The sequence below is a fragment of the Manis javanica genome, chromosome 17 (assembly GCF_040802235.1).
Source record: "Manis javanica isolate MJ-LG chromosome 17, MJ_LKY, whole genome shotgun sequence".
In the NCBI taxonomy this organism is placed as follows: Eukaryota; Metazoa; Chordata; class Mammalia; order Pholidota; family Manidae; genus Manis; species Manis javanica.
Window position 1 is genome coordinate 39,263,199 of NC_133172.1, and position 16,331 is coordinate 39,279,529.

The 16,331-nt window shown below is 53.7% G+C and overlaps 1 protein-coding gene and 1 long non-coding RNA gene across 10 annotated transcripts in view; one reads left to right on the forward strand and one right to left on the reverse strand.

The window, feature by feature from the left end:
- Positions 1–16,331, reverse strand: part of KIFC3 (kinesin family member C3) — a 57,287-nt gene that overhangs the window by 21,011 nt on the left and 19,945 nt on the right. The window contains exons 1-5 of one of the 9 annotated variants that reach the window (XM_073226329.1): positions 13,877–14,086; positions 9,829–10,033; positions 7,174–7,316; positions 3,387–3,525; positions 98–300 (exon numbers count right to left, since the gene is read on the reverse strand). In XM_073226329.1, coding sequence (XP_073082430.1) covers positions 98–300; positions 3,387–3,525; positions 7,174–7,316; positions 9,829–9,994 — 651 coding nt within the window. In that variant the 5' untranslated portion in view covers positions 9,995–10,033; positions 13,877–14,086. Of the gene's footprint in view, positions 1–97; positions 301–1,241; positions 1,285–3,386; positions 3,526–7,173; positions 7,317–9,486; positions 9,773–9,828; positions 10,034–13,876; positions 14,087–16,331 lie in introns of those variants that run through there. The other 8 variants (XM_037025330.2, XM_037025329.2, XM_073226328.1 and 5 more) reach the window with 8 other exon arrangements.
- The window catches only part of LOC118973717 (uncharacterized), a 28,122-nt gene continuing 22,895 nt past the window's right edge, over positions 11,105–16,331 (forward strand). The window contains exon 1 of the long non-coding RNA XR_005063214.2: positions 11,105–12,151. This is a non-coding gene — a long non-coding RNA (uncharacterized lncRNA). The remainder of the gene's footprint in view (positions 12,152–16,331) is intronic.

The following is a 16,331-nucleotide window of genomic DNA, read 5'->3' on the forward strand; positions in this document are numbered from 1 at the left end:
GCTGGTGGCCTTGTGGGTTCCAGGTGCCGCAGGTGAAGTCCTTCTACCTGCTTCACTCTGGACAGTGACCTCAGCCCAGCCCATCCTCCCCAGGTACCTGTTTCTGCAGCTGGGTGGATGTGATTGGCTGGTCACTGTCTTGGAGGGCCAGCCTCTCCCGTAGGGCCGCCAGCTCCTCCTGTAGCCGGGCTTTCTCCTCCTGCAGCTGGGACATGGCCTCCACCATTCTATGCACCACAGGGGCCGCACCTGGCAGCCCCGACAGGCTCGAGCACCTCCCGCTGCCAAAGAGCCGCCCACCTATGAGCAAAGTAGTGGCCAATCAGCAGGGCAGCAGAGGAGCCACTCTGGCCAAGAAGAGAAGGGCCTTCGTGGCCAAGTGGACCACAGGAGATGCAGAGGGAATGCAAGCAGAGAGGACACGGGAGCTGGGCAAGGGCTGGGGGCAGCAGCAGCCTGGGTTAGCCAGGAGCCTCCAGGGCCTGCCTCAGAGGAAGCCGCTTTAGCAGGCAAGCTTCCGGGGGAGAGAACTGCCTGGATCAGGACTTAGGAAAGCAACTTTCACTCTATACTTCACTCCAAGCATGTGTTCTCGGTCTGATGGCAATACCCTCTCCATGGCCAGCCTGCAAGGAAACAGCTGAGAAAGACATGCCTTCAGGAATGTCTCAGAAAGACAGCTGAGGAATCTGAGGTTCGCTGCCTGGAAGACGCTATTCCTGGGGGAACGTGATTTCTTTAAACCCCATACCATCTCCAGAGTACAGAAGAGAGGCAGAGGCTCCCCAGCCTGCCCTCTGCCCTCCACGGGAGCGGTTACCTGCACAAGGACAGTGATCAAAGGGAGGGGGTGCGTGTGCAAGGGACAGACAGCCCGGGACATGGAGACAGACACAGCATGTGAGCACCAACACAGCTAGGCCCGTGCCGGGACAGACTCCTGAACCGGTGGAATTGAGCACAGTGACCACACAAACACGAGGAAGTATGAAATACCAGGATGGGCAGGACCTCAGTCTAGTCCTCCTCTTCCCACAGCCTTCCACTGTCCTGTCACCAGGAGCAGGAGAGAGGTGACAAAGACACAGAATCAAGGCCTGTGACTTGCTAATAGGGTCTGGGATGCTTGTCACAGCTTGCTTAAAGGACACCAAGAATGGCAACAGTCTCAGCAGATGGGGAGCTGGCAAGGAGCTGGGGGAGGATGGACAGAGGAGAGGGTGGAAAGGCAGGGGATTCACCTGTCCCCTCAGGCAGGGGTCAAACTGGGTCCCGTCCAAAGCCCTGAGAGGCAGAAAGAAGTGTTTAAGGGTGAAGCACGAAGCGTGGCATCTGCTGGCCACGAGCCTCTACTCTACCTTGGAGCACCAGGGCCTCTGTGTCCCCCACATTAGGTCCCTGGGAGCCACAACCCCGTGTAGGCAAGACTGGGGGACTCCCCAGCTTTGTGGACAAAGCCAGCTGCCCCTGAAGTCACACATGCCACTTGCAGCTTCCACCCACGGGGAGGCAGCAAGTGAGCTCACTGAGACTGCAGAGCAGCCCAACGCAGCTTGTGGGCTGGCTGGGCTGTCTCAGCACTGTCCCCAGGAGGGGCAGACTGTGAGAAGCCCAGCTCCCATTCCAGAGAGAGCAGGTTAAGCACACACAGGCTTGCTTTTCTCTTCCTCCACCACCTTGGAATAGCTACGACTCAATACCCTCCGGAGAGCTGGGGCAGGGACTGTCACTGGTTGGCTAGCAGCCCTGGCTGTGATGGCCTGCACATGACACAGTGCACATGTCACACACAGTTGGCCAAGTTTCTGCTGTCTGTTCTAGAGAGAGTGAGGTCGGATGGATGCTTCTGGGCCTGCACACGAGGCTGCCATGAGCAGCATGTGACCAGCACAGCCCTCAGAAATTTGGAGATGGCCACAGGGTGGCTGGGAAAGCACTGGAGTCCAGGTCCCAAGAGCTGGTCCTGCCACATAGGAGATGTGTAGGAGGGACCCCCTCAGGATCATCCTTTGTGAAGTGCGGACAACAGTGCTTGTCCAAAGAAGCTACCTTGGGAAGGGAGCCTGGAACCCAGGAGGGACGCTCAGGAGCAAGTGGGCATGCTCCAGCAGACCACAGGGCTGGAGCGAAACAAGGGATGCTCTTCCCGTCCAGGACACTGCTCACAGCACGGCGGCTCCGAGCCACCCTCAGAGCCCAGGCCCAGTGGGGTATATCCCGACCTCAGCACAGTGCTCGTGTAACTGGGGAGCTGAAAGGGGGCCTGGGGAGCACCTGCTGGGCAAGAAAAGACACTAGAGAAGGTCAGAGGAGAAGCAGCTAAAGTAGGTCAGAGGAGAAGGGAGGGAAGGTGAGACTGAAGGGGTGGGGGACTGAATGGGCCCTGGCACCCAGGAGGCTGCACGCCTCTTAGCAGGTCACTTGTCAGTGCAAGCTTTCCAGACTGCGCCTCAGACACCCCAATGGGCCCCCTCATGGGCAGGCAGCCTCAGGGGCACCAAGGCCCGGCCCTGGCCCCCCGACAAGCATCAGTTCTCAGTCTTGACTGGAATTGGCCTCTCTAATTTCGGCAAGTTTGGAGAGCTCACCTGTTTGGTTGAACGATGCCACAATCCTAAGGACTGCCTGCTCATCCCTCCGCAGACCCCAGCACCTGCCCCGAACACAGACCACCCAGGCCCAGGTGGCAAACGTGGCAAACACAGCTCTATACAACCTCAGGGCAGAGTGGCTCCTTCCACCGCCCAAGGTCAGACATGTGCTCAACCTCTGGAGACAGAGGGGGAAAACAAAAGAAAGACCCACTCCTTTTCTCTGCATGCTCTTGGCCTTCCCCTTGGACTCCTGATTACTGCTGCACTCAGGCTTCCTTCTGGGGAACCCCATAGAAGGGGCCCATAGAATATTCCAGAACCATTCAGCCTTGCCAGAAAAAAGTGGAGCCACCAGCATCTCTTTCTCAGCCTGGAGGCAACAGAGTTAAGCCCCATCCTAGGGCCTTTGGGTCCCCAGAGGACCCGCAGGTACAAGAGTGGAGGGTCAGGCCTCTCTCTGCAGGCAGTGGCGGCTTAGAAGCTACCGCCGTTGCCCTGCTTTTGACAGGTGCTGGGGAACGACAAGAAGCAGGGAAATTCAACCTCAACCCAAGCTGGCCAAAGCCTCTTATCACTGGGTGGGGCCCCAGTGGCACTGGGAGGAGGGTGCCCCTGGAGTAGGGATGGACAGGCTGGGTCTCTGAGTTCCATGTCAAGACAGCCAGGGCTTGGCTGGGCCACCTCCAGGTGCAGAGGACAGTGTGTGGGGACAGCTCAGATGCCACAGGAGCCTCCCCTCCAGCACCGGCTTTAGCTAGGACTGTTCCAGGTCAGCGGGCAGACCTCCTTTACCTGTTTTCTCTATATTCATGGTGCCACCAGCTTCCTGGGCCTCCCGGTCCCGCCTGGGGGCCAGTGCCTGCCTCTTCAGGAGCTTCTCTTCTTTTGTCCCCTGACTCTTGCTCTTGCACCCCTTGTCCAGCAGGGCCTGCTGCCAAGACACAACCAGAATCCTCACATGAAGGAGGCTGCAATGGGGAGGGAAGCCTTCGAGCCTGAGGATGGGGGAGCTCCTGGAGCTGGTGAGGACCCCAGGCCAGCGCATCCATCTCTCGCTGTGTGGGTGGGTGGGGGCAGTAAGGCCAGGAGTCTGGGAACAATATGCCCAGATCGCACAGCAAGATGGTGGAAGTGGGTTCTCCTACTGGCAGCCAGTCTTCTGCACCAGTGAAAAAGATTCTCCAGCATAAGGAGTCCTCAGGTGAAGCTTACTTGGCCATCCCTATGGGCTCTGTGGGGCCTGAGTCCCCAGCACAGAGGCCTGCCCCCATCAGGCCCACAGCCCCACCAGGCACGTGACAATCTCAGACAACTCCTCTGAGGGTGGCAGCTGCCCCTGCCTCCAGACGGCACCAGCCTGGGACTGGCAAGGACGGGGAGCACAGGTCCACACACACAGGGGAAGGCCACCCCCACCACGGCTACCCGGGGAACAGGAGGACCCCATCTCTCCTGGTCAAGGAAGAACAGGCAAAGGAGGCCAAGGCAGAGCAGACGGGAGGGCAGGTGGGAAGAGGGACGGCAGGGGGCAGAAAGTGTTTCATCCAGAGAAAATGACCTGCAGCTCACACAGAAGGACGTCCAAGAGAAGCAGCAGAACTACATGTAAAGTGCAATCCCGCTTCAGAGTAACAGAAATAAAACAGGTCTCGAAAAAACGTCTGGGGGAAATAGATGTTTGGGTGTTGGGTGATGGAGCAGCAGCTAAGAGGAGACCTATTCATCATTCAAACTTTTGGGGGAACATAAAGAAACTTAATGGAGGGAATGTGGGAAGAATGTGGGAAACATCTCATTTTGAACTTTTTGGCATTTGCATTTTTAGCCTTATAAGGATCCACAGTGTTCTGTTCTGTTTTTTCACATTGACAGAAATTATTTGAGAAGAGAGATTAGCAACACATTTTTCTGTGTCTTTGTGCCCGTCATATTTGAAACAAAAGGCAAATGATATGTTTTAAAAAATACTGTGAGTTTAGAGTTGGAAAGGCCTACGTGTGAGGCCTGGTCCTGCCTCATGTGAGCTGTGTGATGGTGGGCAAGTTACTTACCTTCCCTGAAGCTTCACTTCCCCATTCTTAAAGCAGAAAACACTAATTACCACCTGCATCAGGGAGCTGGTGTGGAGACAACCCCTAGCTTATGCACTTTAAGTGTCTGGCACACAGTAAGAGCTCTGTATCAGGTAACCATTAGCGTTAAATATTATTCCTGTAGTCTTTATTTTCTTCTTTTTTACTTTTATAATCAGAAAGCCAACAAAGAGAATCGAAAAGAAGAGAAAAACAACATCAGCAGGCTTGTTCGTTCCCAATGTCTGGCTCCCTCTCTCTCAACCCCACATTCCTCTTGAGAAGGGAAGATGGTGAGCATAATCGTTCATATTCAGGAACATTCCCCTGACTTTATTTTGTCCCCACCCTTTGACCAACTGCCACACCATCACGAGCAGGCTTGTCAGTGGCAGAGGCAATGGTGGCAGCTGGAAGTTTCCATTTGCCGACCAGAGCAAAGGTCACACTATTTCTGGCCTGTTGGCCAAGCCACCGGAAGGGCAGACAGGCTCCCAGGGGGTTGGGAATTTCTGCAGCGCCTCCAAAGCAAGCGTCTCAGGTTTTAACTGCTTGAGAGGCTTGTGGGGAGGGTCACAAAGCCTACTGGGTCACCTCACTGTGCCTGGGTCCCTACTTCAGCTCCACATTCCTGACCTCAAAACACCTATAAACATAACATTGCTTTGCAGGGCCCAGAAGGACAAGAGCATGGAAACTGGCTGCTGGTGGGAGCTCCTCAGAGATTCTCAGCACACGAACCACAACCAACACCCCATAATCAAAACTCAAGAACAGAGTCACCGCCCAACTCAAGGCAGCTGGTTTCTGACCACCTTCCAATTTAACTACCAGTGGGTTAAGTCAGGGGAAAAAATGGGTTCTCTGGTTTCTTTAACTATTCCTGCACCAGGCCTGCTTTTCTCTCAGATCTTACAGATAAAAGGAGGCCTGCTTGGTTCAGTTTTCAGATGAATTACACAAGAAGGTCTGAGAAAAACTTTGAAGCCCAGGATTGTCCCTGAAGCAATGTCAAGCACTGGGCCCATGTTCAGATCAGAGCTGGGGCCACACGCCACCTAGTCCCAGGACTTGGACTGCACAAGGGAGAATATGCCCCGAAAGCACCCTGTCCTGCCCTCCATTTGCACGTGATCTTCAAGGTGGGGCCTCCCGAGCACAGTCCTTTTTGAGGGGTGCTTGGCAACCCCCCAGATAACTCTGGTCCTTCATCCCCTTGCATTCATGCATTTGTGATCATTTGGTTACACTCTGGTGCCTCTGCCAGACTGTCAGGTCTGGTTCCTTGCTGCATGCCAACACTGAGCACAGCTCCTGGCACAGAGTGGGCACTTCATAAATATCTGTTTACAAATGCACTCATTTAAAAAGTGCAGAGCCTGTGCTGTTCTGAAGTTACTCAAAGCTACAGCTGCATGAATGCACAGATATTTAAGGAGCTCCTGGCCATCAGAAATAATACAGGGAATTGGTTAATTTATAGTAAACCCTGCAGCAGAATATCAGGCAGCAGTTTAAAAGAATGGAGTCATTCTCTACATACTGACACACAGGAAGAAAGCACCAAGATTTACTGTTGAGGGAAAGAACTGTTTACAGAATGGTATGTGATAATAAATTAAAAAATTGTATAAATATAAGTAAGCTGTTATTTAGGAAAGATAGACACCAAACTCTTAATAGTGGATTTCTCAGAATGAGGACTACAGGTGGCACTCAGTTTCTAGATTTAACATCTCTGCCCTATGTGAGTTTTCTACACCACACATTATAAAGCTCATCACGTTTAGTGGTCCAGATCCCCACATGCTGTGTGACCCCATAGCAAGTTACTTAACCTCTCTGAGCCTCCCTTATTTCATCCATAAAACTCAGACAAAACAGTAGATTGTTATGAGATTGTTATGAGGATTATTAGGACTGATGTGAGATAAATAATATATGGTACAGTCAGTGTTCAATAAATAGCTGTTATGACTGCTATCATTACATATTATTTCTACAACCAAACATATATGAAGTTTGTCTTTAGAGAGTCACTTACTGATAACTGCAGGAGAAAAGAACCCCAGTTTTGGCAAAGCCCTCAGTCTAGCTTTGGATTCCCAACTTTAAATGAGGAAATACTGGTATTACCCTGTGAACTTACATGCCCAAGTGGGAATAAACAGCTACCCTAAAACTTGCTGTCCTCCTGGTGGCTTCTTAGCCAAGGTCCCACATTTCCCACTTTAACACCTCAGCCAGGGAGTGGCTGAAATGCTTCTGTCATCTCCTGACAGATTTTCCCCAAGATAACCTAATAGAGCAAATTGCTCCATCCATGTGGGCTCAGGGCGGATATGCTGCGAGGAGCTTAGCAAAGAGGCTCCGGCAGGCCCCTGGAGCTCTCTGGGTGCCTCTTTCCCCGGAGGAGCCTGTCAGGGACCCAGCTGCTGGTGATCAGAGGACTGAGGTTCATCCAGCCCAACTCAGCCCCTCACATTTCTGCAGGCCCCAGTGCTTACCTGCACGGTCACGTAGAGCCTGTGGGGACTCCCGGGGCCAGCCCAGTCCACGCTGAGGGCTCGGCACTGAGCCAGGGCCGGGCGAGCTGCACTTCGGGTGCTGGCGTCCTCGTCACCGCTGGCTGGGATGTCTTTTCCACGCCCTGTCCCAGGACAGAGAAGATAGGTGAGATGCTCAGACCACTGGCCGGGCCAAGGCTGGGCTCTGCTTTCACACACTCTGGGCCGGCCCAGGCGCAGCCAGGAGGGACTCACCTGCTCACACACCTGCCCGACAGGGAGGGAAGGCCTGGCTCCAGGCAGGGGCTGTGCTCCTTTCTTACCAAGAGATGCCCCAAGATTGTTTTCAGGAGGGCACCCAAGGCCCTGAGGCCCAGGGGAGGGGCCCCTGGCCTCCAGAGTGACTTGTGGGTCTAGCACTTACTCATGAGCACCTTCTACAGACAGCAGCGGAAGGAAGCTGAAGCCAACCTGCTGCGCTAACCGTCACAGGACGGCACCCCAGGGGCCTCGGCTTCATTACCAAGGCTGCCCCTAGGTGGCAATTTCTCCCTGCCTTCATGAAGACCAACCCCATGCTGGGTGGCCTGTTCCCTCCAGCCTCCAAAAGCATATTCAGGACCAGATAAAGCACATCCCCCTGGCCTCTGACACACTGTCTTCCTCACTGGATGGGAGGAGCCAACTGTGGCATGGATGCCTATCTACCCCACCTCTACTCTACCACAGCCTGTGAGGTCAGAGGACAGGAGAGGAGGCTCACCACACTGGGGCAAGCTGCAGAGCTGCTACTCTGGGGTGTAATTATATCCTGATGCCAGCACAAGGCCAAGTGCTTTCCAGGCCTTAATGCCCTTCTCAATCCTCAGTTTCTTCATCAATAAAATGGGTATAAGGAACCACTTTCATGATCCTGTAGCAAGGATTAAATGGAATGACACCCGTAAGTGCTAACTCAGTGCCAGGCATGCAAAGAGTGGCCACAAATTCAGGCCATCGGCTCCTCACAACAACCCTGAGAGGTAGGAATTGGAGGGTTAATAACATGCCCAGCAGTACATAGAGCCAGTAATAGAGCCATCCTATTCCATGTGCTGACCCACCCTCTGCTGGCCTACCCTTCTCAAGGAAGCCGTAAGAGGGGTTGGGGACAGAGGGCCCCAGGGGCAACCAAGTTAGCTGCAACCCTACCCAGTGGCAGGCATATGCTTAGCATTTCACACATAGGATTTCACTTGACTTTTGTCTTAAATTTTAAAATTGGGTAAGTCTGTATGGTCATATAATCCTAATAATACCCATTTAATAAACAAATTTGCACACATGCACACACATACACACACAAGACTGGAAGGAACTATATAAAATCTTCAGCGATAAGCCTCTAGGTGATTTATCTTTTTCTTTTTTATACTTTTATCTGCTTGAGGTTGTTTTCCCTTTGTTTTAGTTTTCCAAGAGAACACACTTTTGTTTTATGCTTCTTCTTTTTTTTTTAAAACCATTTATATTACATTTAAACTCATTTGTATTACATTTAAATCCTTAGGACAACCTTGTGGGAAAAGGCCATCTTCAGCCCCTTCCAGAAAGTTGCAGCTACCTGACCCAGAAGCCCAAGTTTTCCCCAGAGGCCCCCAGGGTCATCTGCAGCCTCACTGTCCCCCACAGAAAGACTTTGGAGGCCATCACTCTGGCTGCTACTGATGATTGCAAAAGTGTGGTGAGAGAGAGGGAACTGAACAGGAGTTTGCTGTGTGCCCTCTCTGGGCCTCAGTTTCCCCTTCTGTACCTGATGGGGGCCTCTGGAGAATGTTTGCTAGCTCCAACATGCTGGTAATCTAAACCCCTTCCCCTGTAGGTCGTGAAACAGACAGCAAACCTTGAAGGTATCTCGTCTGAAGACCTCTCATTCCCCCCCACACTCCAGGACGCAGGGCCCCAAGCAGAGATAGTGCTGGAGAGACAGTCACTGGGCAGCTCCCCAGACCCGTTGATCCAGCCCCCACCTGGAATCAGAGGAGCCTCTCACTTGGCGTTGGAGGCACCAGGAGACATGACCCAGAAAGGAGAGCTGGTGTTGACAGCTCCCCTAGGGTACCCGGGGGCCCAGGCTGGGGGACTCCACTGCCCACCTGCTGTCGGGGCCCCTACAGAAGCCACCCTAGATGGCGCCGAAAACCGAGTGCATGCCACCCAAACCCGCCGGGCCATGCTGGGGGCAGCCTCGTCCACTCCCCTCGCCGTCTGCGGGCCAGCCCGGGCAGAACCAAGTGTCAGGGCCGCGCGGCGCAGGGCAGCCACTTCACCTACCTTGTTTACCAGCCGCGGGCAGGCAACGGAGGACGGGCGCACGGCAGGGCGACACGGACCTGCCTGAGCCACAGGGCGCGTGGTTGTTGGCTGCGTCTCCCCCCAGCTCTACCGACCGCGTTAAAGTTTAACTCGGCGTCCACGACTTCTTACAGACCGCACAGGGCAGGAGCGCCCTGTGAAATTGACGCCCTGACTCCACGCCGGCTCGCGGGCTGCCGGCTACCCTGTAATTACCTGACAGCTGAGTGAGCCTAGAAACTTGCGAGAAACCCTGGTCTCATCTCTGGTATCTGGAGGAAGGAAGCGAAATAAAGAGGCATTTTAAAAATGCGGACTCACCAGTTCTCAACCTCCCCGGGCCGGTGTGTGGGAAAGGGCGGGTGGCAGGGCTGGCTGGGGCGGGGCGAGCCATCCCCTGCGCGGGCTCCCCGGCCCGGCCCACTCTCCACAGGCTGCACAGCGAGGGCGTGGCTCCCAGGTTCCACGTCCTGCGCGACGGGACCATGGCCCGGGGCTCAGCAGCCTCGTCCGGGGGCCTGGCGGCCTGCAGAGAGAACAAGGGGAGAGGAGATTGAAGGCCGCCACCCCCCGGGCCACCCCTACCAGGGCTGACCGGAGCCCACCATATGGAAGGATCTGTGGATCCATGTCACCTGTTCCCCAGAGCAGCAGCCCCAACAAATTGTCCTCCAAGGTTCCCGGGGCTCATGGGATGAAATGTGGTCTGTTTCCATTTGGGGGTGCTTATTCCCAAGTAGGGCAGCTCAGAAGTGGGCAAGGTACCAGTAAGGTGTGTCTGTAGCACACTATGGAGACCCTACATCTCAGCCCCTTTTTCTCCACTAGGAGCCTGACAGCATGAAGATGTGCCAGGTCACAAACCCACATGAAGTACAAGTCAACACTATCTCTGTAAATCTAATCAGAAGGGGCCCTGATTGTGGCCATTGACAAATTAAGCATATTTATCAAATACTCTTAAAGTTAGCTCATTCATGTATTCAGCTGGCCTTCACTCTGTCCCTACAATGTGGCTGGCACCATACTAGGGGTTGATATACAAAGATTCATTCATTCATCACTTAGTAATTATTTATCCAATGTCTGCTGTGTGCCAAGCACCTGCCAAGGGTCCTCTTTGATCGGGAGAGAGGTGGTCTCAAAGCTCCCTATCAGGAAGGAGGTAAACACTTCCACAAACCTTCACAATCAGAACAGGATGCAGGGAGGTGCCAGGTGGTATGGGAGAATGGAGGTGGGGGTGGGGAGCACTGATCTGGAGGGAAAGCCCCATAGGTCCCTTATGAACTGAGCAAGTGAACAGAACAGACTTCAAGCATACCTTACTGAGCACCTACTGTGCTCAAAGCAACCTTCAGGCATTTGAGGTGACCGAGCTACAATCCCAGACTCAGACAGTGACACCATTTACAGAAGAAGCCAAGTCAGCTCAGAGAGGCAATGGGAAGTTTGCTTTTCATTTGAAAATGGAGTAGGATATACCCAAAGACTTCCTAATGGCACTACTTGAGCTATAGACCCCTTTCCCCATCCCTCACTGCACTAATCACTTTCTACCAAGCAGTAAAAGTATCTACTTGAATGGTGTCCACCACCCCCGACCCTTGATGGCTCCCCAGAGTGGGGGTCCCAAAGACCCAGCCTGGAGCTGCAGCTACATCCACACCAAACAAGTGATGGCTTTTGGGGTGAAAGCCCTGAAATAAACACACACAAAAGCTCAGACTCAAACTTGGGTAAGAGCAAGGCTACAGACAGAGACTCAGAGCTGGAAGGCTAACACGGGACACTGGGCCACAGGTAAGGGTGCAGTCACCAAAGGTGGCACAAGGAAAAAGGCAACCAGGACTGAGCTCACTCCAAGTGGTACAGAAAGCTGGAAAAGGAAGGTCAGAGGTAGCAGGAACAGAAGCAGAGTCCTCAGAGGTGACTGGAGGGTGAGTAAGAAGGAGAGGATGGTCAGTTCCCAGTGAATCATGCAACAGAAGTGTCAAACTGGAAAAAAGACTCTGGGAACTCTTTAAGGGAGCATGTCAGTGGAGCAGGGCAGAGGGCAGACCTGGCAAGGCTCAGAGGGTGGATGAGGGCAGGAGAAAGCAGCCACCTCCTTCTCTTTGGGGAAGTTTGGCTAGGATGGGAAGGAGAAGCTGAACTGAGAAGATGTGTTACTTAGAGGAGGAGAGATCTGAGCATGCTGGGTGGACAGAGAGGGGGGAATGTCTGAAGCATCCAGAGGCAAAAGAAGTAAGACTGCAGGACGGGTGGCCTGAAAATCTGGGCACCGATGTTCATAGAGCTGACCCTGGAAGAATGCCAGGCTCCTGGCTAGGGAGTCATGGTCTTTGCCTTCCTTGACTGCAGAAGACAAGTTGGAGGAGGAGGCTTCTGATCATTCTTACTGGGAGGGGGCAGGACTATGGGCCAAAGGATGGGCGGGGGCTAAACCAAATATGTAGGCAGGCTCCACAGAGGAAATGGAGACGGACCCATGTGGAGTAGAAGGAATCAGAGGAGCAGCCAGACATCCTCTTCTCCAGGCTGCTTGGCACAGAGCTGGGCACATAAACAACCCTGAGGACCAGCTGCCCAATGGGCCAGAAGAGAGGGATAGGCTCTGCCTGCATGCCACGCCACTGGAAAGGTGAGATGGGTACTGAGGGCAAACTCCACAGTTGATGGACAAGATTTTTAAGGAGATCACCTGAGTCTGAGAAGCAAGGACAGTAGGAGACAGTATTTCTGTGGCTTTCTGGAAGGGAAGTCAGGGAGGCAGCCAGAATGATATCAGGAAGAAAGAGGAAGGATGTGTGCAAGATCCTGAAGAGGAAAAAGCAGCTGAATTTAGCAGTTGGAAGGATATGAAGGTTAAAAGTATCAAGGACTCAAATAAGACTAAGGCTGGAGCCTCTACCAATCTGAGAGTCATGGTGTGGGGCAACTGGGGCATAGCAGCACAGTGGCTATGACCACAAGCTGGTTCAGGACCCAGCTCTGCCACTTACTAGATGTGTGACCTTTGGAGAATTATTTACCTTTCTGTGCCTCATTGTCTCCACCTGAAAATGGGGAGAACTTCACCTTACAGGTTGGTATAAGGATTAGGCAATGAATATGAAGTGTTTAAAACAATACTGGCATATACAAAGAACTCAAAAATGTTATTTTTCAGTGATCTCCCTCCATCCGTGGGTGAATGCAGGAGGGGCTGCCTGGGGAAGAGGGGCATCTGCCTCTCTGGTTTAGGCCAACGCAATAGAGCTGCAGTCCCCCTTCCATAGACCAGGGATATTGCAATGATTGAGGGACAGACTTAAAAACTGCCCAGATGACTGCTGCACAGGAGGGTTTAGCCCGGCAGAACAGGCTAAAGGGCAGGGAGGTGGGACAGGGGCTGGGACCTCCCCTACACACAGTCACACATCCTAGGTTTTCCAGGACAACCCAGATTTCAAAAACACTGCTCCCTGGTGCCCATAAGGACAGCAGAACTCATGACCTTATGCCTCCAAAGTCCAGTCACGGCAAACACAGGGCCCCATTCTGAGGCTGCATTCCTTGAAAATGACTCTCCCTGGCCAAGGAGACGGCTACTTTATCAAGGGCATGGGGAATATGCCTGAGCAGGGAGAGGTGCTCACCCAGCCTCAGGAGGAGGGAAAGCACGGGCGGGTGAAAGGCCAGGGATTGCCAGGACCCACATCCCCTTGAGACAGATGTGTTGGGGGTTGAGAGAGTTCTTAAGATTTTAAATACAGCTTCCTCTTTACAATCTCCCAAGACCAGGCCCTTCACTGCGCCAGAGTTCTGCTCTAACTCACAACAGAGGGCTGAAGGAGGGGGCTTCTGGCTCCCCTGCCCCTCTGGGATCCCCAGCAGCCGCTGTCAGTGGCTCAATTCTCCACTCTGTCCCTTCCTGACCTCAGGGCTGGCCTGACCCACCCCACCTCCGGCCCCGCCAGGGTGAAAGCGAACTGTCCTGGAGATGTATGTGGTGGGAGGGCCCGAAACTGCAGACTTCGAGGGAACCCTGGGGGTGCGGGAGATCTCTGCAGGGGAAGGGGTTTCCGGTCAGGTCCGGCTCTCCCGGGCCAGTGACATCATAACGGGGGTCCTAAGGCTGCTCCGATCCCAGGGACGTGCCGCCCCAAGCCCTGCTTCCGACAAGGTCCTCGGCTCTGGCTGGATGGCGCTAGGAGCTGCGGGGGGCCGCGCTAGGCTGGGTCTCCGCGCCCCGGCAGTCTCCGCGCCCCTCAGCGGGTCCGGGCAGGGGGTCCCAGGGCAGGGCTGGCCCGGACGCGGCGCCCGGAACGCCGGGCGGACCCTAAACGCCCAGCCCGCTCCCAGCCCGCCGGGGGCCGCGACTCACCGGCCTGGCGGAGGCAGGATCCCGGTGTCGCCGCAGTGCCGGGGGCTCGGCCCGGCCCGGCCCGCCGGCGGGAGGCAGCTCCACGCCGCCGCCTCCTCCGCCCGCCCCGCTAGCGCCCCTCCCGCACACTTTCCACAGGAAATGATTAACTCCGGCCGCGGCGCGTTCCCATGGCAACCGGCTCCGACCCGGGCGGGGGGCGGTGGCGCGCGCTCGCTCCCGCACACCCCTCGGCGCGCGCTCGCACTCGCACGCGGGACCGCCCACTCCGCGGCCTCCCGGCTCCACCCTGGCTTCCCGCTGGGGCCCGCGCCCTCGCGCCCCCGCACCGGGGGACACACGTGTCGTCATCGTGCCCGTGCCTTCCTGTACAGGCGCTCACACGCAGGCACGCGCGTCCCTCACACACGCTCTGGTTAGTACGCACGAACACATTCGTAGTTTCACACATTCCCACACTAGTTCGGATATAACCTGCTTTTGCATTTAAAATTCCACTCTAATACGCACATCCGCACACCCTAGTACAAAACTTTCATATGCGCTAGTTGCTACTCACACACACACCTTTCACACGTGCTTCCTTGCTGTCCCTGAAATGCTCTCACAAACTCTAGCACGTTTTCTTCACATTCTAGCACACACACTTTCATACCCACTCTAGATGGTTTGTGTATACACTTTCACATTCTCACACACTTTATACATGCACTCACATGTTGTACTGGGCTCATACTGTCACACGTTCCCCCAAATGCTTCACATGCTCCGGAGTGCACACACCTATGGCCACTTGCTCCACACACGTGCTGTCACATGCTCTAAGACTCGTCCTCTCTCACTCAGCACACCCACACATGCACTTTCACACATTATCACACACGTTTTCACACACATGTTGTCACCAGCTCTAGTAGGAATACACAGGTTGCCTCCCCAGCTAGGGTACCACCCGCTGCCAGGTGCTCACCTACAGACATACACCCTCCCTCAAATTAACATCTTCCAGAACAGGGAAGCTGCCCAGAAATTTTTAAGATAAAATACCCCTCTATGCCCCAGTGAAAACATGTTCAGAGTGCAGCAACTCCAGGGCGGCAGCCACTCTCAGGGTAGCTCCAAAAGGCCCTCCTCATAGGACGCCTCAGAGAGAGACAGCTGGCCTGGAGGAGCCACTCTGTTCTTTGTCTCCAAACAGAGGCCGCATTTTACTCCAGTCAGCAGCGAGAGTCCCCCTCCAGGGTACAGGAGAAAAAAGAAACTCAGAAGCCAGCCTAGTGCAAACTGATGGTTCCGCAGATATTCCGAGGAGGGTGGGCACTCTGCCCCTTCCTGCTGGGCAGGGGATGGCCCAGGAGGAGCAGGGAAGGGACTGGAGGAGGTGTGCAGCTCCAGGACGGTTCTCTCTTCTGTTGCTGCCCGAGTGCTGGGCTGGCAATAGAGAATCTCAACAGGCAGCGGAGCCAACGTTCTGAACCTCAGGTCGGTCTGGGTGCCAGACCAGGACACTCACAGTCCCCCTACAGGAAGTGGGCTAGTGTGTTTTACTTCCTAACTGAGATGCCCCAGTGAAAGCTCAATAGAGGGTAAATGTCACTTTCCTGGAATGGTTCCCTGGAGACTTAGAGATTTCCAGCTAGAAACCCCAGATAACACTCCCAGTGGGAGACAAGGGCCATAATTAAAGAGCTACCGTCTCTGAATGCCCCTGCTTGCCCTCCAGACAGCAGTGATCAGGGGGACTTCAAGGTTGGATGAGGGTGAAATTTCTCTAGATTCCAGGCCAGATATCTCCCTTTGTTATAGTCCCTATAATTTGGTAGAGCTTGGGATGGTATCTGTCTTTAAAGTCCTGGTGTAGAACCAGAGCCTTGTCTCACTTGCAAGCTGATACATTGATATTAACTGCAGGTTCCTTCTGACAAGCTAAAGCCACGTTTTTAAATTAATAATAACATTTATTGTCCTTTATCTCTGATTACAAAAGTAATAGATATTCATTGTAACTGTAGCGCTAGTTGCTAGAGATAATGCTGCCAACATTTTAGTACAGTCTTTTTTTTTTCTGTGTGCATAATAGCTACCATTTATCCAGTGCTAACACTGTGCCAGGCACTAAGCTAAGCTCTTTATAAATAAGATTCCACTTAACCCTGAACAGTCTGTGAGGTGGGCACCATCACAGACCGTTTTCAGGAGGAAACTCAGCCTCTGAAAGTTCATTCACCAACCCAGTGTGTAATAGAACTGAGATATGAACCCAATAGGTGTGTGTGTGTCTACATACACACAAACAAATAGTGCTATCATATGTATATAGGTGCAAGGGTTTATTAAGATCAAAGCACCAATGAAGGAAAAAGGAAACTGAAGCATTAGGAGGAAGCATTTTTGGAATTCTAGCAAAACCCTGACTTGCAATGTAAAAACATTGCTTCATGATTATTGGAATTTA